General features: G+C 42.7%; 1 protein-coding gene and 1 long non-coding RNA gene across 4 annotated transcripts in view; both read left to right on the forward strand.

Annotated features, from left to right (window-relative positions):
• Positions 1-2074: 2074 nt before the first annotated feature.
• The window catches only part of PWWP2B (PWWP domain containing 2B), a 51211-nt gene continuing 28811 nt past the window's right edge, over positions 2075-24474 (forward strand). For 2 of the 3 annotated variants that reach the window (XR_014026635.1, XM_081329300.1), the window contains exons 1-2: positions 2075-3114; positions 3226-3655. Coding sequence is in view for 2 of the 3 variants with exons in the window: in XM_081329300.1 (XP_081185426.1) it covers positions 3513-3655 (143 nt within the window). In the remaining variant the exon portion in view is untranslated. Of the gene's footprint in view, positions 3115-3165; positions 3656-24474 lie in introns of those variants that run through there. The other variant, XM_081329301.1, reaches the window with a different exon arrangement.
• On the forward strand, positions 8681-11394 carry LOC308668965. The gene is made up of 3 exons (XR_014026636.1): positions 8681-8742; positions 9021-9122; positions 11304-11394. It is a non-coding gene; the product is annotated as an uncharacterized lncRNA (long non-coding RNA).

Raw genomic sequence — 24474 nt, forward strand, 5'->3', positions numbered from 1 at the left:
TTGATTTTATAGCTTGAAGAACCCACTAGGAAAAAAAAACTGACGGAGAAAATACAGTGACTATACTGGTCACACTTACTAAAGATTTAAAATAGGGGAGTGTGTGAGCGTCATCTGGATTCAGCAAGCAGTGGCTTTGCTTGGTTCTGTTAAAATTATGTGGCAGATAGAGCTTAAAGGGGAAAAAAGATTGAAGGAATAAAACCTTTACAGATATTTCAAATAAATTGAAACACATTTTCTACACTGTCCAGGATTTGCTTCACTCTTAACACCTTAAGCTAAAAGTAGACTGATAAATCCTCAATACATTTTTATATTGCATGCAATGTATTTTTTTTAAAGAGGATAATCTAAAATCTACAAATCATATTGTCTAAATTGAAATGTGATGGTTCTTATGCCTTTCCCCCCCAATCTCTGCTTTATATCAATTAGTTTGTGTTTTGAACAAATGTGTTTAGGGTAGTGAGATTGCTTTAAAGATAAAATTGCTTTATTTATTTCCTTTAAAAAATTGCTTACATTTAATAATGCCATTTAGATCTTTCTTTAACATGGAGTCGTACATGCTGGAGATAAAATGCTACATTTCCATAAAGTTTGTAGTCCACATCAATGTCACTCATCTGATAAATTTGATTAAATATTGCAGGAGTGAACAAATTTTTGACAATACTGTAGATTTGTATTTAAAGAGCTAATTCAGCACTGGCAGAAGCAGGAAAAGATTGGTGACCTTGGACCTCTTTTGAATGTAAAGGGGGAGGGGGAAGCAGCTCTCCCCTCTTTGTGGCACTGTGCTTAGGCCTGACAAAATAATCCTATACAAGACCATGTGATTCTATGTCATTCAGTTCTAAGAAAGATTTGGATCCTTCTTCCAAACTCAAGCAAAAATCTTCAAATGTCTCTAGGAAAAAGCTTAACCCTTCATAGGTTTAGTGAAAAAAACATGCACATTTCTACTTATTTTTGCTATATTACCATCCAAGGTAGAGAAAAGGATCCAACCTATTACAGTTTTAATTTTTCACCCACTGATTGTAACATAAAAAGATTATAACATAGCAACATTTTGGCTTATACATTTGCTTTATAATATTATGGAAGAAGGATGGTCACGTTAACATATTATACTACTTCTGAGTGATTTATGAAGGTAAGGCTGTCTGAGCATTTTTCTTGCACTATTACTGCTGACCTACAATACTGTCCCTCCCCCCACACACACATACACACTTCTCCTCCTTGAAAATGATAGTGAAGCAAGGCCAACATAAATCCTATTATTGCTACTTACTGAACCAAACCTATAAATGACAATAAACCATGAAGTCCAGAGTCATATAGGAATACTTTGAAATGTTGCAAAGCCATCTTTGGAACTGCTGTATCACTAAGCATTCTTCATGAGGAAACAATTTGAATACATTGGTCCTTTGTAGGAAGCTTTTACCATCAATCTATAGAAGTTGTGAAAGGTCCATTTCTGGAGATTTTGAAGAAACAATGGAACATCCACCTCTTGTAGATGATTTAATTGGTTTTCCTGCATATGCCACAGAGGTGGACAAGTTGATCCTTGTAACATTTTCCAATTCTGCACTTCTAAGATTATATAACAGAAGTCAGAGTCCCTACAATTGCCAGACTCCAAAGACATGATCAACTTTTCTTACAGTGTTCAAATCAAATCAAATACAGTGCTTCTCATGCACCCTTTCCAGTTCTAGATTTATCTGTAACACAATGACAAGACCTATATACAGACTTTAGAAACAAAAATCTCAGAACTATTTTTGCAGTAAATCCTTCAGAACTCAGTAGGACCTAATAGTTAAGGTGCAAATTACTGGATTATCTTTTGCCCCCTGAACATTTAGGACTCTGTGCTATGCTGCCTCTTCAGAATGTCTGCTTTGAAAATCTCCTGAATTTATAGAAGAAAAATTACCTGGAAATCAATTGCTTCCTGTTTCTACTTGCACACTTAAATATAGTTATTAAGAAGCTCACTGAATACTATAAGACTTAGCAATGTAAGTTATATAGCCAAGTAAGTACTCATAGAATGGTACTGATATATTTCCTGTAAAAATTACAAATCTAGTCAAACTTGCTGAAATGTAAGAAACACACTGAATACTATAGGACTTATCAATATAAAGATATATAGCACTGAACACAGTGGAACATAGATCTGGAGAGAAAACTGCTCATTAGTCAGTTTTAAATATACGGCACAAAAAGAAAATATCACTGTTCCTTAATCTTGATTTCCAAGTATAGAGTTGTTCACATATTTTATTTGGGGATGATATTTAAAGTAATTGGAAACAGCTTATGCATGAGATGAAACACATCTTGTCTGAAATTTTATAGAAATTAGGGAGGGCGGCCTAAAGAGCATGGAAATTAACTGAACTCTTCTGGACTAAGTAGGATAAAGCTATTCATGGCTACAATCCAGTCCATACTTCCTTGGAAATAAAATCCACCGATTTCCTTCCAAATACACACATACTGTACAGGCATGTATGCGACACACACATTTAGAGACATACAGAGGAAGTGTTCAAATTAATCCGCTCCAGATTTGGCTGAAACAAAATGGACTCAGCTGGCAATCGGAATGCAAGGGCTGAACCTATGTTCTGCTGGTAAAACCAAAAAAGACGGTTTGTCAGTATTTTTATTTATTTTTTATTTTAATTCCATTTATATCCCGCCCTTCTCCGAAGACTCAGGGCGGCTTACAAGCTTAGCAGTAGTAGTAGTAGTAGTAGCCACTATCAGTGACGGAAGAAGACATTTTACTTTACTTGGGAAGGTGTCTAGAAATCTGGATGCCGGAGTAGCCCGTGTTTTACCCATCCGCTCCAGGTAAAACCTCTCTCCTTTGCAGCGGGACTGGAAAAGAAAGGCATCCCGCCTGCTTAAACCAACAGAACGGCCAGAATTTAATCTCTTGGCTTTGCTTGACTGTCAGCAACAGTACCGGGACGGAAGCAGTTTAGCCTGGATAAATCACTTGACCCCTCCTGTAGGCGTAAGCGTGATACTTCTAAAGCGCTCAAGTGTGGGCCAGACGGGAAACCTCGTTCCTAAAGGGTAACTCCGCTTGGTAAAGCTGGAGGAGAGGGGGTGTGGGGGGGTGAGGGGGGGTAGGAATCCAAACACCTTCTCGTTCCATAAGTACCCTAATGTCGCCCATTGTTTCAGGATTCCGCTGTGGAACGTTCCCGGGAGGGAAGCATTGTGACGTCAACGCACCTACTAATCCTCCCGGTTGAGGGGGAGCCTGGAGCCATGAGGTCATCGAAGCGGCCAGTGTAACTATCCCGAGAGCAGCGCCAGCGCCAGCAGCGGCCGCAGCAGCTTCAGCGGCGGGGGAGGGGAGCCTGCCCAAGCCAAGGCCGCCTTGGGGATCTCGCAGCCGCACTCCAGCTGCAAACCGAGGCTCGCCACCGCCGCGAGTTTCTGGCAAAAAAAAAAAAGAAAAAAAAAGCATGGAGGAAGCTGACACGAAAGAGCTGCAGGTCGGCTCCTGGCTGCCGGTGCTGGTGGAGCAAATGGTGAACGATACCCTGGTGGTCACCTTGAGCTGCGGGGAGAGGCGGTTTACCGGGATCCTTCTGGATTGCACTAAAAAGTAGGAGCGCGAATTGCTTTGGGGATGATTCCCATTGCCCTCTCCTCCCCCCACCCACCCCCCACCCGTCTCCAAATAGAAAAGAAAATATAATTTCGGGAAAGGAAAGAGAGAGAAAGGGGGGGGGGAATTGTAGCTGAGAAGTTTACCGTCCCTACTAGGCCCTGGCTGGAGGGCGAGGACAGAGCAGCTGGGCGAAAGGCCGGATTAGGCCATAATCAGATTAAAGAGTTGCATGGCTCATTGCATGGGTGGGGGGGGGAGGGAGAAAAAAAATCAGGGAGGGGAGAGGAGTTAAACGGTCACGTCGATTCTCTCTCTCTCTTTCTCTCCCTCTCCCCTCCTCTCTCTTTTTTTTTATATAATGGCATATTTTAGTTTCATTTTCTGTTCGGAATCCAGCGTGGAAGAAAAGGTTCCTCTTTCTTGAAAAGAAAAAAAAAAGTCAGCTTTCTAGTTTGCGCCACTGTACAATCATGTCCTCCCTTCAGTGACGTTTTCGAAGCGGAGTTGGCTGTCGTGCTTTTAATGAAAAGGCTGCTGAAATGAGCCATATTTTCCTATGGGGTTGGTTAGGCCCTTAAAAAAAGGTGTGTCTCTCGCTAGAGTGTGTTTGTGTATGTGTGTGGGGGGGGGGAAGGGAAATTATTGTCTTTACCTTTCAGGAACAGACTCCAGAAGAAGATCAGGTCGCCTCCTTTTGCAAACCTTACAACTTTGCTGAAGTTTGTTTTTTTATTTTTTTTGCTCCCCTCTATTCTTGAGGAGATTTCATTGGTGCTACATATGGACTACTGCTGATGTAGCACAATAATGTTCTCACGAAGACACACGTTGCCATAATTACAGATTTCTTTGTTTAGGAGATTCTGCACACTTCAAAAAGCTTTTATCTTGAGTTGAAACTGCCCCAGCTTGCCATTTCCCCCCCCCCCTTTTCACATTGAGCAAGAAAGATGGGCCTCCTTCAGAGAGGGCTTGCACGCCTGAGAAACATAATGCATACATAAATGCAGAGTAACAGCAAAGCTTATTTCCTTTCCTGTTTTGCAGTTCAGGATATATTCCCTTATTTAATGAAACAACCAGTGCCTATAGTGTGGTTGAGTTAATAATGTAATACTTCCAAAACTGCATCTCTCTCAGTAGCTTCCAAACAAAAGAGTTGCCTAGATTGGCTATTACAGGAGATGTAATAGTTTGATAAAAGTATACAAGTAGCTCTATAAAGGCAGAATATCTGAAAAGCTGAAACTTGGCAAGCTGTCAGCGCTAGAAAAATGAACTTAGCCTACTTAGTGGCCGTCTATTTAAAACATTTTGTATTGTTTCTTTCTGAACAATTGGAAATAATCTTTCTCCCTGTGCTTGGTATGCATGCCTTCCGTACAAAACAAAATTTCATATCTGTTGGCAGGCAAGATTCCCAAAGCCTGGGGTTGTCTCCTTAACCATTGAATTTTCTGAGTAGAAATTATAAATAAATGCCTGCCACTTTTGAAGGCCCCAAATTCATTTTTCTTAATGAGGACTCCATCTTGCCGACAGCTTCTCCATTTCCTCCCCTCCCCCCCCCCAGCAACATGCATTCATTAGCCTTTGACAATTATCTGCAAGGATTATCTAATTAGCAGATACGCCAGCGTCCATTAACAGTAAGCAGATGTAACTTAACGTAGGGCTCCTTATAAATTTCAAACCAATAAGTTTGTATGTAGACATAAATTTTCTGTTTAAAATGTATGATAATATGTTTAAGCTAACTGGGAGTGTGCTGTGTTGCTCTCCTTTCCTCCTGATGGCTAAGTTAATGTTGCTGATGTTGTTAAATAGGCACCAAAGCCTTGCTGCAGCTGTATTGATTTCTTTCTGGCACTTGAGACTGTGAAGCAAATTAAAATGGCATGATGCACTGGGAATCTTTGCATATGAGCAGGTTTGCCACAAATTGCAAGGATGCAAAAACTAAGGAGAATTATATATATATATATATATATATATATATATATATATATATATATATATATATATATATATATATATATATATATATATATATATATATATATATATATATATATACACACACACACACACATACATACACACACTAATTTTCACAGGCCAAATACAAGGAGAATAATTATCTGCTACATTGTTATTATGAGCTGTGTTATGCTTCTGTATCAGTGTATTCCTTTCTCTAGATGCGTGGCTCATAGATTTGAGTCTTTTTAAGATTCATATGGTTAAACACTGTGTGGGACTGAAACAACCAGGGAGCTGGGGCAGAGCCCAAATATGAGTCCTTTTCCTCTCTCGTTATTCTGCAGGAAAAAGGTAACTCTTACCTAACATCCCTTGCAAGGGTGATTTGAGTTGAAGGTCTAACGTGAAGTTAGCCTTATAATGGGCTAAAGCCCTAAGACTGCAAATTGTTTGCCCCCATTTTAAATGGTGTGAAACCATTGGTCTTGGCAGTTTACTTATTGCTTACTACTCCAAGGGACAGCATTTCTCTTCATGTAGGAAAACCCCTTTTTATCACTACTGCTCAGGTCTTTTTATCTGTAGAGTCCCAAGACAAGGTATACCGTTAGCCCCTCCCTATGCTATATGAGCAGAAAAGTTGCCCTTGATTTTATACAGTTTTATTGCATTATTGCATCCACCATCTTAGCTCATTTTATATTTACTGGATACATAATAGTTTTCCAGAAAAAAAAGTTTAAGGAACATCTGTGCTGACATTCCTGGCTTGGCTGGAGAATTGTTTGCCTTTGAGGAGACCTTCCTAAATAAATTGGATCTTTCAGTTCCTTAAGTGGAAGGCTTAAATAGCTTTATCTCATGATTTCTTTTCCAAACCACCCAGACAGTTCAAAAGCTTGATGTGTATCCATTCTGAACATGCTTCCCCTCCTCCTGGTTTTTCTAACCTCCATCTGATCTTTCTATTTGGAAGGATAAGTTGCTTCAAACTAGTTGAATATATTCCTTATCAGATGGTTAAAAAATGTTTCCACCCAGCTATTTTTAATATTCTGGAGTCACTCTGCTTATTAATATGTAGTATTGAATGTTGATCATGCATTCCCAAATATTCCAGTAAGGCCAGAAGCCTAGATGGTTAAATGAAATAAGGGAGAGGAAAAATCTAAAATAGACAGCATTGAAACAGCTCAGCAGACAGTAAGAAATTAAAGGCAAATTAGAAGGAGGGAGAAAGAGGCCTGGATCATAAATCAATGCAGATGAAAGCAGACTAACAAAAATTGTTTGAAAGGAAGTATCTAGAAAGGAAAATTAAAAAAACTCGGGAATGAAGAGCTTGAAGTGTTTAAAGGTAACATTCCTGAAAATGTGGAAAACGTTAAGAGTTTGATTTAGGGAGGAGCTTGTCCTAGAACATTTTTTTTTAAAGATTTCCAGTTCAATAGCAGCATATCAAGATTTGTGAGCCTGTTCCCATCATACTGCTGAAGAAGCCTGAAATAATAGTGGATACTTACATGGAGATGGAACTTGATGTAAAATCAGTTCCTGCACTACCAACGCCTTATTTCCAAATATCTTTACTTAACACCAGATTCTACTTAAGGGGATCATAGAAGTTGCCTTGCAGATGTGTGTGTGTGTGTCTGTGTGTCCCCTTTATTACCCACCAGACTGTCCCTTACAGCAGGGGTGTCAAACTCAATTTCATTGAGGGCCGCATCAGCATTGCGGTTGCCCTCAGGGGGCCGGGTGGGTGTGGCCTGGGTGGGCGTGGCCTACTGGGTGGGCGTGGCTAGAGTGCATATGGCCTGGGTGGGCGTGGCCAGCTCTACATCGTTTGCATCAAGGGTGCCTATGGGGGCCTGGGCAGGAGTGGGACGGATCTGAGGGTCTCTGGCAGAAGGAGGGTCTCTGGGCCAGGGCCAAAGCAGTGGGGGGCCGTTCCTTCACTGTTTCCAGGATGGCTTCGCGGGCCGCATGAAACCACTTCGCGGGCCGGATCCGGCCCCCGGGCCTTGTGTTTGACATGTCTGCCTTACAGGGATCATTTGTGCCTACGCTCTGGCTTGTTCATTCCCCTTCCTTCAAGAAGCTGTGAGCAATTTTGCTGGGAAGAGAGTCAGCCTTCTTCCGTCTAGCAATCTATTGCCGACTGCTGGTTTCCCATTATGAGAAAGGGTGACTTCAGGCAGTCATGGGAAAGGGGAGGAAAAAGTGCCCTCCCTCTCAGCAATCCTTGCTCAGTCTTTTCTTCCTGCCTGCTAATTGCAGAGGGAAACAAACGATCTGAAGCTGGGTTATTGAAAGGAAAGAGAAAGCAGGAAGGTTTTTTTTATAGCCCTGCAATCCAGCCCCACTACAAGCTGCTGGCTTCTTCATTGGGTTTAGCAGGAGAGGAATTAGGGAAGTGGTCTCTGTTAGCCAGCCTGATTAGCTGGCTTCCTGGGAGAAGCTGGTAGGTGCTTTGTGTGCCAGGATAAACTACTTTGGGGGTGGGGAGGTTGATTTGGGACTAAATATATCTTGCTTTAGTGGGGCTTTTCCCCCCCTTTTTGATAAAAATTCGGAGACAGAGATTAATTGATTTTCTGCAGGCTGGAAGTATGGGTGTGTTGTTGATTCCCAAAGAGAGGGCTTTGTCCTTCAGGTGATTTAATTATGCACAGGACTGTTTAAATTGCATTTAACTAATAGTAACTGATATTAGAAGGAAGCTTTTTCAGTTGCTAACCATTCTGGATCTCTGCTGGTAGAGAAATTTGCATCTGATGTTGCTTTCCCTTCTGGTGAGATTCCATCTCTGGCTGTCTTTTCATATTTCAGCGGTGATTAAGAATGAAATAAAATTCTACTTATTTGTATATTGTTCGGGACCCAGAAGACATGAGTCTGCTCCCAAGTCAGCTGTTATTTGGGGTGGATTTCTTGATCACAAGAAAAGGGAACAGCAAGTTCTCCTTTCACAAGTGCATTGATGTAGAGCAGGGGTGTCAAAAACTGCCGGCCCGTGGGCCAGTTGCATCCTGCGGAAGCTGCGCCCACTCCAGCTCCGGCAATGCAAAAAAAGTTACGGCACATCATGTGATATGGTGAGTTTGTCACCCATGATATAGAGTAGTGATGGCGAACCTTTTAGAGATGGGAGTGCCCAAACTGCAACCCTAAACCCACTTATGTATCGTCGGGTGCCGGGTGGGCGTGGCCCATTGGGTGGGCGTGGCCCATTGGGTGGGTGTGGCTGCAGTGGTAACGGCAGAGTGGGTGGGCCTAAAAAGTTCAATCAATTCCAACTTTGTGAGATCTTTTTTTTTCCCCTCAAGAAGTTTAAACTGATTGATTGATTGAACCTTTTTATTTTTTTGCACAGGCGGCGGAGGCCTAAAGCGAAAAGGTTTTATAAAACCCAGCTGAAGGCCTAGGACTGGGGCGACAGCGTGCGTGCCCACAGAGAGGGCTCTGCGTGCCACAGGTTCGCCGCCACAGATATAGAGGGCACTAAGAACCCAGATTTCTGTTTCTACCTTTCTTCCAACTTCAGGGTAATCCTCAACTTATAACCACAACTGGGACTGGAACTTCCATTGCTAAGTAAGGCCATAATTAAGCAAATCATGCCTGATTTTATGACCTGTTTTGGCACAGTTCGTAAGTGAACCGCCCTAGTTAATCTGCGGTTGTTAAGCGAATCTAGCTTCCCCCATTTACTTTGCAAAGGGTGATCGCATGACCCCGGGATATTGCAGCAATTGTAAACACATGCTTGTGGCCAAGCGCCCAAATTGTTATCATGGGACTGCAGAGATACATCTAGTCCTCAACATACAACTGTTCACTTAATGACCATTCAAAGTTACAATGGCACTGAAAAGAATGACCTATGACCATTTTTCCACACTTATGACCATTGCAGCATCCCTGTGGTCATGTGATTTACATTCAGACACTTGACAGCTGACTCACATTTATGATGGTTGCAGTGTCCCAGGATCACGTGGTCCCCTTTTGCGACCTTGGGACGAGCAAAATCTATGGGGAAGCCGGATTGATTTAACAACCGTGTTGCTAACTTAATAACCGCAGTGATTCATTTAACAGATGTGGCAAGAAAATGGGGCACCATTCACTTAACAAATTTCTCCCTTAGCAACATAAGTTTTGAGCTCAATTGTGGTCGTAATTTGAGGACTACCTGTACTGCAATGGTCATTACTGCAAGAACCGTTACTGACTTTTTTCAGCCCCGCTGTAACTGAACAAGTAGGGGATGTCTGAATACCTGGTGCTTTTGTTTTGCCTATCATAGCAGTTCCCAACCTTTTCTATACCCCGCATCCCTAGAACGCTTCTGATATATTCTCGCACCCCCTTACAAAAGTTCGAAATAACAGCAACAAATTATGCATATATGCTATAATTTTGAAATTTCTAAACCCGTCTTCCCAACCCCTGGAATATCGTTTTACACCCCCCAGGGGGTGCAAGCACCCCTGGTTGGGAATCCCTGGCCTATCGGAAGACCAGGAAACAAAATTTGTTGGATAGATCTTACTATCATTTGTTATACGTTGGCCACATGTGAAAATATGTTGAACCCATTTTACATCATCTCTAGAATTTTTTTTTAAAGAAACCCATTATGCACAGATATTTTTCTGCATGACTAATGTTTCACCAAAAATAAGAGGACAATGAGGGAAAATGAACTCCTGTGTCCACCTATTCCTTCTTTGGGCTAGACTAGTTTCAACAGCATTTGCTGATTCTATGGAGAAAAACAATAATGGAGATTTTCCCCTCTTTTCCTTGGATGCTAGATTTCTAAAAACAATCTGCAAAAATTTGATCTGCAGTCAGATAACTCCTAACCTTACTTGAACTGCAGCATGCCTTAAACCACCATTATTGTGAATAAGCCATTTCTGTTCATGTTTCCTGGGAGGTAATTATCATTGCAACTTACTCCCAAGTAAATGTGCATAGGATTATAACTTTCCTGGTGCTCTCTGGTGGCTTGTGAATTCTAGGAGCTGTCAGGTTATAAGCAATCAAGATCTGTCAGGTTATAAGTAATTGGTATGACAATGGGAAGGTAGCAACAGAGTAGCAGACAAAAATAACATGCATATTAAATTAAATGACAAATGTAGCAGGGTGGCGGAATCATATACAGCAGTAAAGAAGTAGAAGCTTTTGTTCCTCCAGCCGGAAAGGGATTTGTGAAAATATTTAAACCAAGGGTCGGGGAATTTATGGACTTCCAAATGTTGCTGAAATACAGTTTTCAGCAGCTCTAGTCAGAGTAGCTAATGATGCTCTTAGTATTGGGCAATTACTGGAGGAACACATATTCTGATCTTCTATAATCTCAGTCTTTCCAGTTCTAAGCCAAAATACTAGCTGTTGCATCAAAAACTTTCCAGGTGGGTAGTTGATTTGTCTATTTCAGCCTCTGCTGACCTACTCTCCAAATATGTTGGACTGTACCTACTGGCCAATGGATGGGAGTGACGGGAAATGTAGACCCACCCATCTAAGGTGGGCAGCTTGAACTATAACCTCCGCCCACAGAGGTCACACTTTCCTCCTGCATATGCACAAGTTACTCCAGGGTTTATTGTTGTGATAGGCTTGATTCCTGTATCTTTTTCAGGCATTCAGAAATTTGTACAGTGAGCAGGTTGGACAAGGATGGAGGAGGTGGCATCATAGCATCCAGCTGGAGATAACATGCCTACAACATACAACATGTTTATGAAAATGCCTGAAGGGAGTCCTCATGTGCTTATAAGCATTCAAAATGGACATGCATGCAGTTGGAGAAGTAGTCACACACGCACACCTTCATATGTGCGATTGTTGTATTTTGTTAACCAAGTCATTGTTTATAAACACTGGTGGGCTTATTGTTATGTCTGAATTGGATCCCATTAGATTCTTCATCTTAACTATTTTCCCCAAACTGACACCTTACAAATATATTGGACTTCAGCTCCCAGAATCTCAGCAATGCCAGTCTGTCTGGGGGTATGCCAAATTGAAAGAGATTAGGTTTGTGCTGCATGTGAACCTAGTCATTGTGTAGTGGGAAGAGTTTTGGGAAGCCTCAGCTCTAGTCCAGATTTGGTCATAAATCTCTGTCACCTATGGCTCATACTAACCTGCCACATCCTAACACACATCTGAACAGATTGTTGTGAAGACAAATAATATATTAACTTACCATAAGCAATTTTGAAGGTGAGTTAGGACATCATTGTAATAAATCAGTTCTTATGCTGCAAAAAGCTGGATAGTGAGTATATTCTGAATATTGTTTAGGGAAGAGTGAATGGTCGTTTTGTCACTGTCTGCTCTCTCTTACTTCAGTGCAAATTCTACAATACAATCCTTATCAATGAAGGCATTTCAAAATCGGCATCTTCCTTGGGTGATTAAAGCTGTGAGCAATGAGGGCAGGCGAAGAGGTTCCTTGATTGCCTTCAGTGTAGATTCTCTTGTGTAAACAATAACCTTGTTGGGCCAAGTCATTTTTTTTAGAATTTAATGATGTTTTGAGTGCTCCTGTAAAATGGCTGCCATGTAGGATTACATATTCATAAAATGGCTGGCCTGATGGGTTGGAGTAAGATAACCTATCAGGTTATTCTCTGCCACACACTGTCTCCATACGACATTCCTTGCCATCCATATTTACCTTTCTCTTTCTTTTAGAGGTGAGCTCACATTCACCCAAAATGCTTAACCTTTTTAGCTGATCAACCCAACCTTTCTTATTTTCTTTACAGTGTCTGTGGCATCTCCTTTTAGCCCAGGACGTCCATGGTATACATATGGTATTGGACGGTGGCCCTCTGCTTTGCAACAAGCATGCCTCCCCCTTTATCTTTTTTTTTTAAGTGAATCTTTTAAAGATAAAATCAAATGGGACGGGGAGTCTGGGATACAGTGAAGGAACTATCCTGAACACATGGGCATCTGGTTTGCTTGTCTTTGTCACAGTGGAACAATTGTGAGAGAGCTGCTTTCAGTGTGTTTGTGTCTCTCGGTGTGTGTGTACTATCACAGATACACACAGGCACACATAATACCACTGCTTAGGAAGAAAAAAAAAGCCAAGGCATCTGAATTCCACGGGCTGAAATGTTTGTAATAACGATGTCAGTACATGGTTTAAGGCACGTTTCTCCCCCCCCTTCTCTGGATGAGGACTGCAAGCTTTGAGAGCACAACTGCAACCTTTACGGGCAAGCTTGATTTTAACTGCTACTCACATTTTTTGACATAAAGGGCTGAACAAAACGGCAAGCGGGAAGTCAGGCCGAGAAGTGGGAGCAGATGTCTTTAAAATGAAGGATTGCTCTTTTTAACAGATATTTGACACATCTTTACCTCACATCCGTGGGAGGGGAAAAGGGGGGGCAGGATAATGAAAGCGTCATCAGGATGTTAGAATCGGAGTGGTAAAGGCACTTTGATTTGGTTTCAGGAGTAGATGAGGTGCTCTTTCGCTGTGCTTGCTCCTCTAGATGATGCTGAGCTCCAGACAAAGCTTCAAGTTCCAGAGAGGACTCCCATCAGGAGAAACTGCTCACCAGAGCTTGTGGTCCTAGCAGTTGAATGAGAGTCCTAGTATTGTCTCGGATCCCATAACAATCTTGGATGTTACAAGCGTTAGTAGCAGTGATTGCGGAGGGACTTACTCCTTTACACAATGTCAGTGGGGAAGCTGGTGTTAAGTCACAAGTCGCTGTCATGTGATGTTGCACTGAATGATAGCAGCAGAACTGCCATTGTAAATCAATCAGTCATTTGATGTTTTGCTTAATGACCTGTCACTTAGCTAGGAAGTTGCCAGACCCAATTTCTATTGTTAAGTGAGGACTAAGTGTAATAAAGCATATAAAAATATTTAAGAACAGAATTTCAACAGAAGATTCAGGGATTCAGAATTCAACAAAAGTTTATTTATGAGTGCATTTAAACACACAAACATTGATATATACCGATACCTGTATGGTACTGATTTTATGACTGAGGCTGGTTAACAGCCATAACTGAACAAGTTCTTGGGTACTTGTACTAAGCATGTCCTATCAGGTGAATGTACAACATATCCCAGGTAGATGTAGCTATTTCAGCGGAAGACTGCATCCAAACAGAAAAGTTTGAAATACTTGAAGCATCATAGGAACAGATTGAATATACATCTTCAGTTTCTGAGAATATGGAAAACTAAAAATGGACTCTCCACGCCCTTGTTCTTCTGATTATCAGAGCCATAGAAGTGCCATCAGAAGAGCTCTCCTCCAAAAAACGTGGTTCCTCGAGGCTTCATATTTTTCACACTTGTCAAGTTCTGATCCTTGTCGTGACCCAGTAGTAATGGGTCACTGTTTTCTTCCTAGGCTATGGTATCTGTCTGGTCAAAGTCTTCTAACTCAGCAGCCCCCAACTTTTTGGGTGCCAGGGGCCAGTTCCGTGGAGAGAGGTTTTTCCGCAGACCGGAGGACATGGTTTCATGTTCTGCTTGCATCCCGTGCATGCCTGGCTGGAGCTTCACTCCTTCACATGGCCCCGATTCTGGTGTGCTGCGGACCAGTGCCAGTCCGGGGCTTGGGGACCCCTGTTGTAGCTAATGGTGGGATTCAAATATGTGAACAACCGGCTCTCTGTGTCAGTGCCGCTTGCGGAGGTCCATTGTGGGCCTGGGCAACAAAGTATTAGCTACCGGTTCTGCCAAAGTGGTGCGAACCGGCTGAATCCCACCACTGGTTACCTCCCTCCTTTTGACCCTGTTTTCTCATGGAAAAAAGAAGCTGATTTTTTTTGCTGCTGCATCCACTCACCACGATCAGACAAAACACTCCAGGTTTAGTGGATGGCTTAATCATGTTGTATGTCAATTTCATTTAGTAACTCTTAACTGATGGGATAAGTTAGAAGGGCTGTGAAAGGCTCAGGGGGCTTCAGAGTAATCATCTTGGACCGTTGTTATCTGACCTGGCATAAAACAACATCTCAGGCTTCAACTACTGGTTGAAAATATTGAAAAGGGGTGGAATGTGATTGTCCTACATATTTTGAAAATACAGTTGGAGGGAAAAAAGAATGATTGCCTTCCAGATGTTTTGGGTTACAACTCCATGGGCCATGCTTGACGGAATTAAAAGACCTATAAATAAAATATCTGGAAGGTAGCAGTTTTCCTATCCTACATCGAAGTGTATACGTGGCTGCAGATGCATGTAGTGTATGTGCATCATTTTTTCAAGGTAGTGCCTTTCTGCTTAAATACAACATAGGACTTTTTTTCAATTTCACCTATCTTTGTTATGACCTTGATAATATTTCTTTTGTAAGTTAAGATGTGGCTGAGTGGCTTTTTCTGTTGGGTGAAACTCTACGATAGTACTGATGTCTTCAGAAGCAGTTCTGAATCTAGAAAACAACTAGATTTTGTGCAAAGAGAAGAAAAATAAAATCAGAGTTTGAACTGGCAAGTAGGCATTCTAAGCTCATGATTATTGTACCTTAAATATTAATTTATTTGCTTAATTCAGTTCTGTTCTATGTTCCCCCCCCCAAATTAATTATTTTGCAAGAGATTGGGCGGGGGGGGGAACATACGATATAACTGAAAGCAAATTGATTTGTGGAAAAAGGCTTTCCAAGTCAACGCTTCAGGTATTATTCAATGCTAAAGTGAAAAATGCGTTTGGATTAGACAGGGAGCTGCAACAGAGCTGGCCAGCTATTGGTAGATGGCAAGAAGTACATTGGTGCATTGTGTGATGTATCCAAAATGGGGCAGAAAGAGTTACTTTGAGGTGGTTCTTTTTATATCTTACATTCAATTGTCAAATGTCTGGTACTGTGATGCTTCGTATGTTTTCTATCACAAATAGAAAGTTATCGTGTTGTTGATTTCCTTCGTGACCTCTCGGATAGACTACTGCAACGCTCTCTACATGGGGCTGCCCTTGAATACCACTCGGAGGCTCCAGCTGGTGCAGAATGCGGCCGTGCGAGTTGTGATGGGGGTCTCCCAATACTCCCATGTAACACCTCTGCTCCGCGAGCTGCATTGGCTTCCAGTTGTCTTCCGGGTGAGATTCAAGGTGCTGGTGATGACCTATAAAGCCCTAAATGGCATGGGTCCGGATTATTTACGGGAGTACCTTTTGCCGGCGTTAACTTCCCATCGTCCTGTGCGCTCCCACAAAGAGGGCCTCCTCAGGGTGCCGTCGGTCAGGGATTGTTGACTGGTGGCCCCCAGGGGGAGAGCATTCTCTGTGGGCGTGCCTGCCCTCTGGAATCAGCTTCCTGTTGAGCTTCGGATGGCTCCCGACCTTCGCTCTTTTCGCCGCGACCTGAAGAACTTGCCGGCCTGGACTGAGGGATTGGGATTTTAGATCTTAAATTTAAAAATTTTAAATTTTAGTACGTGTTTTATTGTTTAGGGCCTTTTTGGTATAATTTCATTTTAATTTTTGTATATTATGTGTTGTTCATAGTGTGTTAATTGCCCTGTACACCGCCCCGAGTTCCTTGGGAGAGGGGCGGTATATAAATCCAATTAAATAAATAAATAAATAAATAATTGTCATGAGGGGCCAGGAGCCCAAATCATTGCAGTTTAGATATTGTTTAGGTAGTCCTTGAATCAAGGGCCACAGTTAGGACCAGAATCTCAGTCTTTGAATGAAGCAGTCATAAGCAAGACATCATATGATAGCTTCACTCAGTGACTGCAAACCCAGTACTCCTCATTGCAGTCATTAAGTGATTTGTGGTTTGTTAAGTAGCAGAGTCCTAGGTAAGGAACATGTTTGTTTAGGGGAGGGCGATCCTAGGAGGCATACAACTGTCTGTCTGCTCAGGAGATGCAAATCCTTCCTGCCAAAATCCAAGAAGGACTTGAGCTGAGAGGCACTGGAATGCAGGCCTGCCACAATTCCCTCCCCCCCCCCCCCCCCCGGCCCTGCCAATCCCCCAGGAGACTCTATTCACTTAACAATCCCCCTGAGGCACCTTTCCTTACCTCAGTACCACTTTGCTCTGGAGCTGAAAATCCTCTCAAGCTTGCGGTCTTCCCTGACCTCTTCCCCATTGACTTCTGGAGGGAAATTGGCAGAAAAGATTGCAAATGGCGATCACATGATCACGGGGGAAACTTGGCAACCCATCACAAGTGTGAACAGCTTGCTAAGTACCCAGATCACAATCACCTGACCGTAGGTGTGCACGCAACATTTTGCATGGTCGGAAGTGCTTTTTACCTGGCCATAAAGCGCCTTTTCTGAGGCCACCAAATCCTTTTTCACCTTGCTGTGTTTATGAGTGTCCAGTAAGCTCAACTGAAAATGTTAGGAAAGCAAATTTGATTCCTTGGTGAGATTGTAGGTGTCAGGTAGAATGGGTTTGGAAAGAACCAGGATATGAAGATAAGTTGTATTAATCACCTTAATTACAGGCCATACGATGCATCTTAGCAGACTAATTTTAAGGAGACATTTTTATGGAAGCCTCTTGACCTGTGTTACACAGAAATTCTTTCCCTAGGCATAGAAACTATGCACCTGAGTGTTGTTGCTGGCTGAGTTCGACCCTTGAATTGCAGATCTGAGACAAAGTCATTGCTGCAGACCCTCCACAAAGAAAGCTGAGGCTTCAGATGCTGCCAACACAGTCAGCCAGTCCAGTGTCTTGTCAGCTGTTTTCTCTCTGTTGTACTAATATTGCAACAGCTTTTAAATTTATTTATTTATTTGTTTGTTTGTTTGTTTTGATTTATATACCGCCCTTTTCCCGAGGGACTCAGGGCGGTTTACAGGGCAAATTAAAACAGTACAATATATACAGGTTAAAATAAAACTAAATTAAATAGCCCCAAAATAATTAAAACCTTAACCCAAAACCCTCAGTCCAGGCCGGCAAGCTCGAATAGCCAAGTTTTTAGGTCCTGGCGAAACGAGCGAAGGTCGGGGGCCATCCGGAGTTCCACAGGCAGCAGATTCCAAAGGGCAGGCGCACCCACCGAGAACGCTCTCCCCCTGGGGGCTGCCAGCCGGCACTCCCTGACCGGTGGCACCCTGAGGAGGCCCTCCCTGTGGGAGCGCATAGGACGATGGGAAGTTGATGCTGGCAGCAGGTGCTCCCGAAGATAGTCCGGACCCATGCCATTTAGGGCTCTATATGTCATCACCAGCACCTTGAATCTCACCCGGAGGGCAACTGGAAGCCAATGCAGCTCGCGGAGAAGAGGCGTTACGTGGGAGTATCGGGAAACCCCCATCACAACTTGCGTGGCTGCATTCTGCACCAGCTGAAGCCTCTGAGTGGTCCTCAAGGGCAGCCCCATGTAGAGAGCATTGCAGTAGTCTATCCGGGAGGTCACAGGCGCATGAGTGACTGTACGTAGGGCGTCTCGGTCCAGATAGGGCCGCAACTGGCGAACCCGGGCAAAAGCCCCCCTGGCCACGGCTCCTATATGATCTTCCAAACTGAGCCGTGAGTCCAGGAGGATGCCCAAGTTGCGGGCCCTATCTACGGGGGGGGGTAACACCTCACCCCCCATAATTAACGATGGAATAGACTGGTTAATCCGAGATGCTGGTATGCACAGCCACTCAGTCTTGGCGGGATTAAGTCATTCTTCTATAGATTTGCAGATTCCTTTTTTTCTTTGTAAAGGATGCTTTATTCAACTGTCTGAAATATATAAGGAATGCCGCATGGGGACATGTGAATTTCAATAGAATAGCAAGTCATTATCAAAATAGTGGATGCAACGTGAAAAGCATAAACCAGGTGCCTAAAATGTAGATTAATAGGTAGGTTTTTCAATATTGGTGTGGTAAAATCAAGACTTCTGAAATAATCACAAAAACAGGAGAGCATCTCAAAAACCTTACAAACCCAAATTGCCAGTGCAGGATATTCTGTACCATAACTCCTTGGAACCCACCTCAGACCTTTCATTGTTGTTTCATTGTCAGACCTTTAATTCTTACAGGGCATTGATTCTACAAATCCTGAACCCTTTTATTCAAAACCTGTTCTCTGCGCCAGTGTTAATTAACCCATAGAAGACATGCTGGCAGTTCCCAGCCCTGTCCTCTTTTGTTGACATACTATATTTCTCTTACTATAATTGCTCTGCTTGGACATTGTTTTATTTCACCCTGGTCCTTGCACGGTCACTGTGCTGGTACTGCAAGACAGTTGACAGTTTGGCTCTGTTTAGGGTCATCTCCCACCTCCCCCTACCCCCCAATAAAGGTTCATTGCAGCTGGCCAAAATGTGCACTGTGTGATGTATGAAATAAATAAATTAGTGGGTTAATGAGATGGCACAAAAGAATTATATGTCAGTGAGAAATAAGAAGAAGCTAAGAGGAAAAGGAAAACAAGGCATGTGATCATTTTGTAGTCCAACACCACCAATTTTGGGCATGTGATTTCTCCACTGAATACATTCCTTGATCCAAGTGTGCCAGCTCCTGTTTCTGCCTAACAGAAAAGACATTTAGTCTGTTGTCTGAGAGAGCACTTTCTTTGCCCCTAGATGATGAACGCAGAGCTTTAGCTGATGACCATGTTTGAGAAACAGGGCTTAGAGTTTGGCTTACATTTTAATACAGACTGTAAAACAAAGCTTCTAATTGAGATGGCGTCTTTTTATTAGATAATGATGGTGAAAATGTTGAGTATTCTTTCTCCCCTACCAGTATTAAAACACCATACTCAATTTATGAATAAGATAGAAAAAGATTCCATACAGCTTAATTTATGTTTATATCACACGGTCATGAATGATGTGAGGGTAGGCAATGTGGAAGAACATCTGAGTTGGTATAGCCCAATCAACATTGCCTATCTTCACATCATCCATGACCGTGTGATATGAACATATCAAGTTGTACGTACTTATGGGTTAAGTACAACTGGATTAGGAACACCAATAGAACATAATTTTATCTTAACTTTCCCCCCAAATATTTATATTGTAGCATGTTCCACATCTCAGTTAAATTCATCAGTAAATTCTTTGGGTTGTATTGAGTTAGAGGCACGTTTGGAGTTTGTATAATGTGATTGGGCTTTAAAGTTCACAATTGTTGCCAGAAGATCTGAGTTTGGAGTCTTCAGTTCCAGCAAGCATTAAAGTTTCACTAGAAAATGTAGTTAATAGGTCATCCAAGCTACTTCCTTCTTTTATCATTGCTAAGTGCCAAATTGCCTCCAAATTAAAAATTGCCTCCTCAACATTTCAACCATTACATCAGGGGTCTTCAAACTTGGCCCTTTTGTGACTTGTGGACTTCAACTCCCAGAATTCCTCAGCTGGAGTGTCTAGCTGAGGAATTATGGGAGTTGAAGTCCACAAGTCATAAAAGGGCCAAGTTTGAACACCCTTGCCTTACATCAGGGGAGTCAAACTCGTGACGTCATACGACATCGCAACTTTTTTCCCATTGCCGGCAATGGGGTGGGCGCAGTTTTAGTGTGACGCATCCGGCCCGTGGGCCGGCAGTTTGACACCCCTGCCTTACATTAATGTCATTGCTGTGTTGAGACTAGTAATGGATTATTTTGAATTTAAACTAAATCCATCATATATTTCTGTATAGAGTTGGTCATCCTTCTTTGTAAAGCTCATTGAGAGTATTGCTATTTTTGAAATGGCTTGAGCAAAAATAAGGAAGATGGTACAGGTAATCTTCATCATACAACCATTGGTCTAGTGACAATAGCATTGAAAAAAAGTGTCTTAGGATCATGCAATTGTCATTTGCAACCTTCCCAGCTGGCTTCTGACAAGCAAAGTCAATGGGGGAAGCCAGATTTGCTTAACAACTGCCTTGCTGAGCCACAGAAATGTTGGCTGCAGTTGGGGTTGTAAGTCAAGGACTACCTGTATATTGTGTTTTTAGATACATATCTTGGCTCCTCTCTTTAAAATCCATGTTCCATTCAAAGGTAATACGGAAGCTCCCTTATGGACAATGAAAACTCAGACTTTTTTATAGCATTTCCTTTGCAGTTGCCAAAATGAATTCTATAGTGTAATTTTTCTCTTAAACTCATGCTACTTCAGGTCAGGTTACATTCCCCAGTATAAAGCTGTTTCTTCTTCCTATTGAAATGCTGTTCCTCCTATAACATTTTAATTTGTTCATATTTATTTATTTATAGGGCTCATAGGCTTCTCCAATTAGCTGATCCAGAGCAATATGCAATTTCCCAATGCATAATTTGGATTAAAAACAACAGATACAAATGAAATTAAAAGCAGCACCATATAATGTAATCAATTATAAAACAGATTCCTGATCAGACTTTAAAAACCAACTCATATTCCAGAGGGATAGTCATTACAACCCCCCGTGGTTGTTATGACAACCTCTACCAATTTCCCCCCAGTTTTCTGAAGACCAGGAGGAAAGAGACCAATCACTTGTCGAGGAAATGTTATTCCTGACAGTTGGAAACAATGTGCTTCCTTGGCACCTGAAAGTGGTAATTTTGAATTTAGGGGGCACTTAGAGGATCTTCCCTTGTAGTCTTTTTTGGGGGAGGGTAGATATTACTCGGAACAGGCAGTCCTATAGAGAGCCAAGCTCTGAAGCAGGGTGGACTTTCAAGGTGACAACCAGCACCTTGAAATGTACCCAGAAGCCAATTGGCAACCAGGCCATCTCCAAGTATTGGTGTTACGTGGGGGTCCAGAAGTCTACCCATAACTGCTTGAATTGTTGCATTCTGGGCCAATTGTAGGCCAGCTGTAAGGGCAGCCCCACGTAGAGCAGATTACAGAAGTCCAATTAAAGGATGGCAAAAGTATGAATGACAGGAGATGTTCGCAGGAGAAGTTTCTATTTATTTATTGGTTAAATTTATTGGCCACCCGTCTTACAACAAGGTAACTCTGGGCGGCTTACAGTTACATCTAAGATAAAAGATAAAAAGTTAAAATCAAACATTAAAACCAAAGGCAGAGGTGGAGTGGGGGAGAGGTGGGATCTGTTATTACTTAGTCAGCCATCTCCATTGCACTGTTCCCCTACTGGGATCCCAAGCCGACTGGCCAAGCCACATCTTTAGGCCCTTACGAAAAGATAGGAGGGCTGGGGTCAACCTCACACCCAGGGGGCAGGATGTTCCATAAGGCAGGAGCAACAGCAGAGAAGGCCCTCCTGCTGGACCCCACTGGCTGGAATAAATGGGCCGACAGGACCCGCAGCACGACTCCTCTGCTGGCATGAGTGGTATGGGCCAATCCTGTACAATTGCCACAGTACGATGGAGCCTCTTGGCCACAATGGCACCTGAACCTTAAGCAGCAGCTATGAGTCCAGGAGGACTCCCAAAGTGCAAATCACCTGCCCCAGGGAGTACAATCCCATTCAGAGTTAACAGCAGAATCTCCTTGGAGTTGGTGGTCTTTCCAAGGCAAAGTCACTTTTATCAGCCTGGTATGGAGTCTCGACTAGTTCTTCGCCAGCCAGGCTGGGAGAACCTCCAGGCACCCAAACAGCACTTTTAATAGCGCTTATTTGATGATTTTGAAACCAGTCCATGTTGTTCCAGTTCCTTCCCCAACTGCCTCGAGATGATCTTATATGTGTCTGGAGGTACTTTTTTGATGAGATCTGTATCGGCATCCACTTGAAATTCTTGAAGTCAACAGTCCTGCTGCAGTACCTTTAGTTAACCAAATAACTTTTTAATTCTGGGGGAAAAAAATTGTCCCAAGCATTTCAGATGCATTTAATTTGGCCTGCTTTTCCATTGAAAAAGATTACGGTGATCCAAGTCTTAACTTCAGGCTATATCATGGACTTAATTAAAAGCTTACGCCTAAAAATCTGAACTGTCTGCAAATTCTCAGCTGCAGTGTTTTGTTTTTCCCCCCCAAACTATACTTGCTACTTTCTTTAAAAGGTTCTACTGTGATTCCCCAAAAGTAAGACCTAACCCCAAAATAAGCCCTAGCTTGATTTTTGTGTGTGTGTGGGGGGTGGGTGGGCCTAATATAAGACCTACCCCCAAAATAAGCCCTAGTTTGGGGGCAAGGCCCAAGCCTAAAAATCAAGCTAGGGTGGGGGTGGAGCTTTCCGTTGTAGCCAGGCCTCCCATGGATTAACAGTTGCTTTGCCGGCCCACTTCTTCTGCGGCCGAAGGAGCAGCTTCATTCTGCAGCTGAAAATGGCTCTCCGGCCTGCATTTCGCATTCAGAGGCCTTTCCGGAAGGTCTCTGCAGCCAAGAACCGAGCTACGGATTGAATCTGTAGCTCGGTTTTCGGCTGCAGATGCCTTCCGGAAAGGCCTGTGACTGCAGAATGCAGGCCCAAGCTCCATTCTCAGCTGCAGAATGAAGCTGCTCTTTCAGCCATAGAAGAAGCAAGCTGGCTGGGCAAGGTGAGTGGAAAAGACTGCCCCCACTTCTTGGAAATAAGACCTGTTGCCACTTTTGGAGGCAAATAAAAAAAATATAAGACCAGGTCTTATTTTCGGGCAAACAACGGTATCAGAAAGTGTTATTTTATAAGCCTTATTTTCAACAATTGAAGTCTGCTTCCTGTAGACTGATCTAGCTCAAATACAGGCAAATGAATCAGCATCAAAGGGGAAAAGTTAAGTTTAAAGGAAATGCTTATGAGAACTGGTCATGTTTGTTACTGGTTCCCTGTGTACAGCAGAGATTGCTAATAGGACTTCTGTCAGTCCTGTCACAACTTAAACCTCTAGATAGAAATGATCCTTGGCTCCCTTTGTTGAGAAATTTATACTTTTATTAGAGGTTGGGTATTGCAGTATTGGGGACGCGGTGGCTCAGTGGGTTAGGACGCTGAGCTTGTCGATCAGAAGGTCGGCAGTTTGGCGGGTCGAATCCCGAGTGCCGCATAACAGAGTGAGCGCCTGTTACCCATCCCAGCTTCTGCCAACCTAGCAGTTCGAAAGCATGTAAAAATGCAAGTAGAAAAATAGGGACCACTCCGGTGGGAAGGTAACAGCATTCCGTGCGCCTTTGGCGTCTAGTCATGCCGGCCACATGACCACGGAGATGTCCTCGGACAAGTGCTGGCTCTTCGGCTTTGAAACGGAGATGAGCACCGGCCCCTAGAGTCGGAAACGACTAGCACGCATGTGCGGGGGAACCTTTACCTTTACCTTTTATTGTAGTATTGCATAGCCAGAACTGAGAATCAGGCACCAAAATTCGTAAGTTCTACTTTTCCCTCCCATAACTATTTCTCATTGGCCACCCCAGTGTAAGCAATAAGATTCATGCAAGTTGTTTTCATAATGGTCAGTCTAGCAGGGTTTGCAGCCCACTCCTCCTCGTAGCTGGGTGACCTTAAGGCAGCATATGGAAGAGATACAGCACTATTGTTTTCCCAAGCATTCCCCCTTCATTCTTCCTCCCCACAGTTCATGGTAGTCTGTCATAGCAGCGAAACACAAGCCCTCATAAAGTGGCAGCTGACAAATTCATTTGAAAAGGAGATAAATGTTTGTGTGGGGCTTAAAACATTTTCTCACCACATGTAGAGTAAATGTCTGTCTTGTTTATGAGGGGGATGTCCAAACTCCCCTTCTTACACCTTTGTTTTCCCTTGAATTTCCCTTAAAGGACCCACATAGACAGTGAAGTTTGATTGTTTAATGACTTTAAAAGTTGGACTTCAGATGATACATCTCATGGTAACCGGTGTGGATTCAATATGAAGTGCAAGGGGTGTGGTCCTGCTAGCAGTCATAAATAGACAGGGACATTATGGATTGGCTTTTGAACAAAAGAATACACTGCAGTT

Source organism: Vipera berus (assembly GCF_964194415.1).
Source record: "Vipera berus genome assembly, chromosome: 5".
In the NCBI taxonomy this organism is placed as follows: domain Eukaryota; kingdom Metazoa; phylum Chordata; class Lepidosauria; order Squamata; family Viperidae; genus Vipera; species Vipera berus.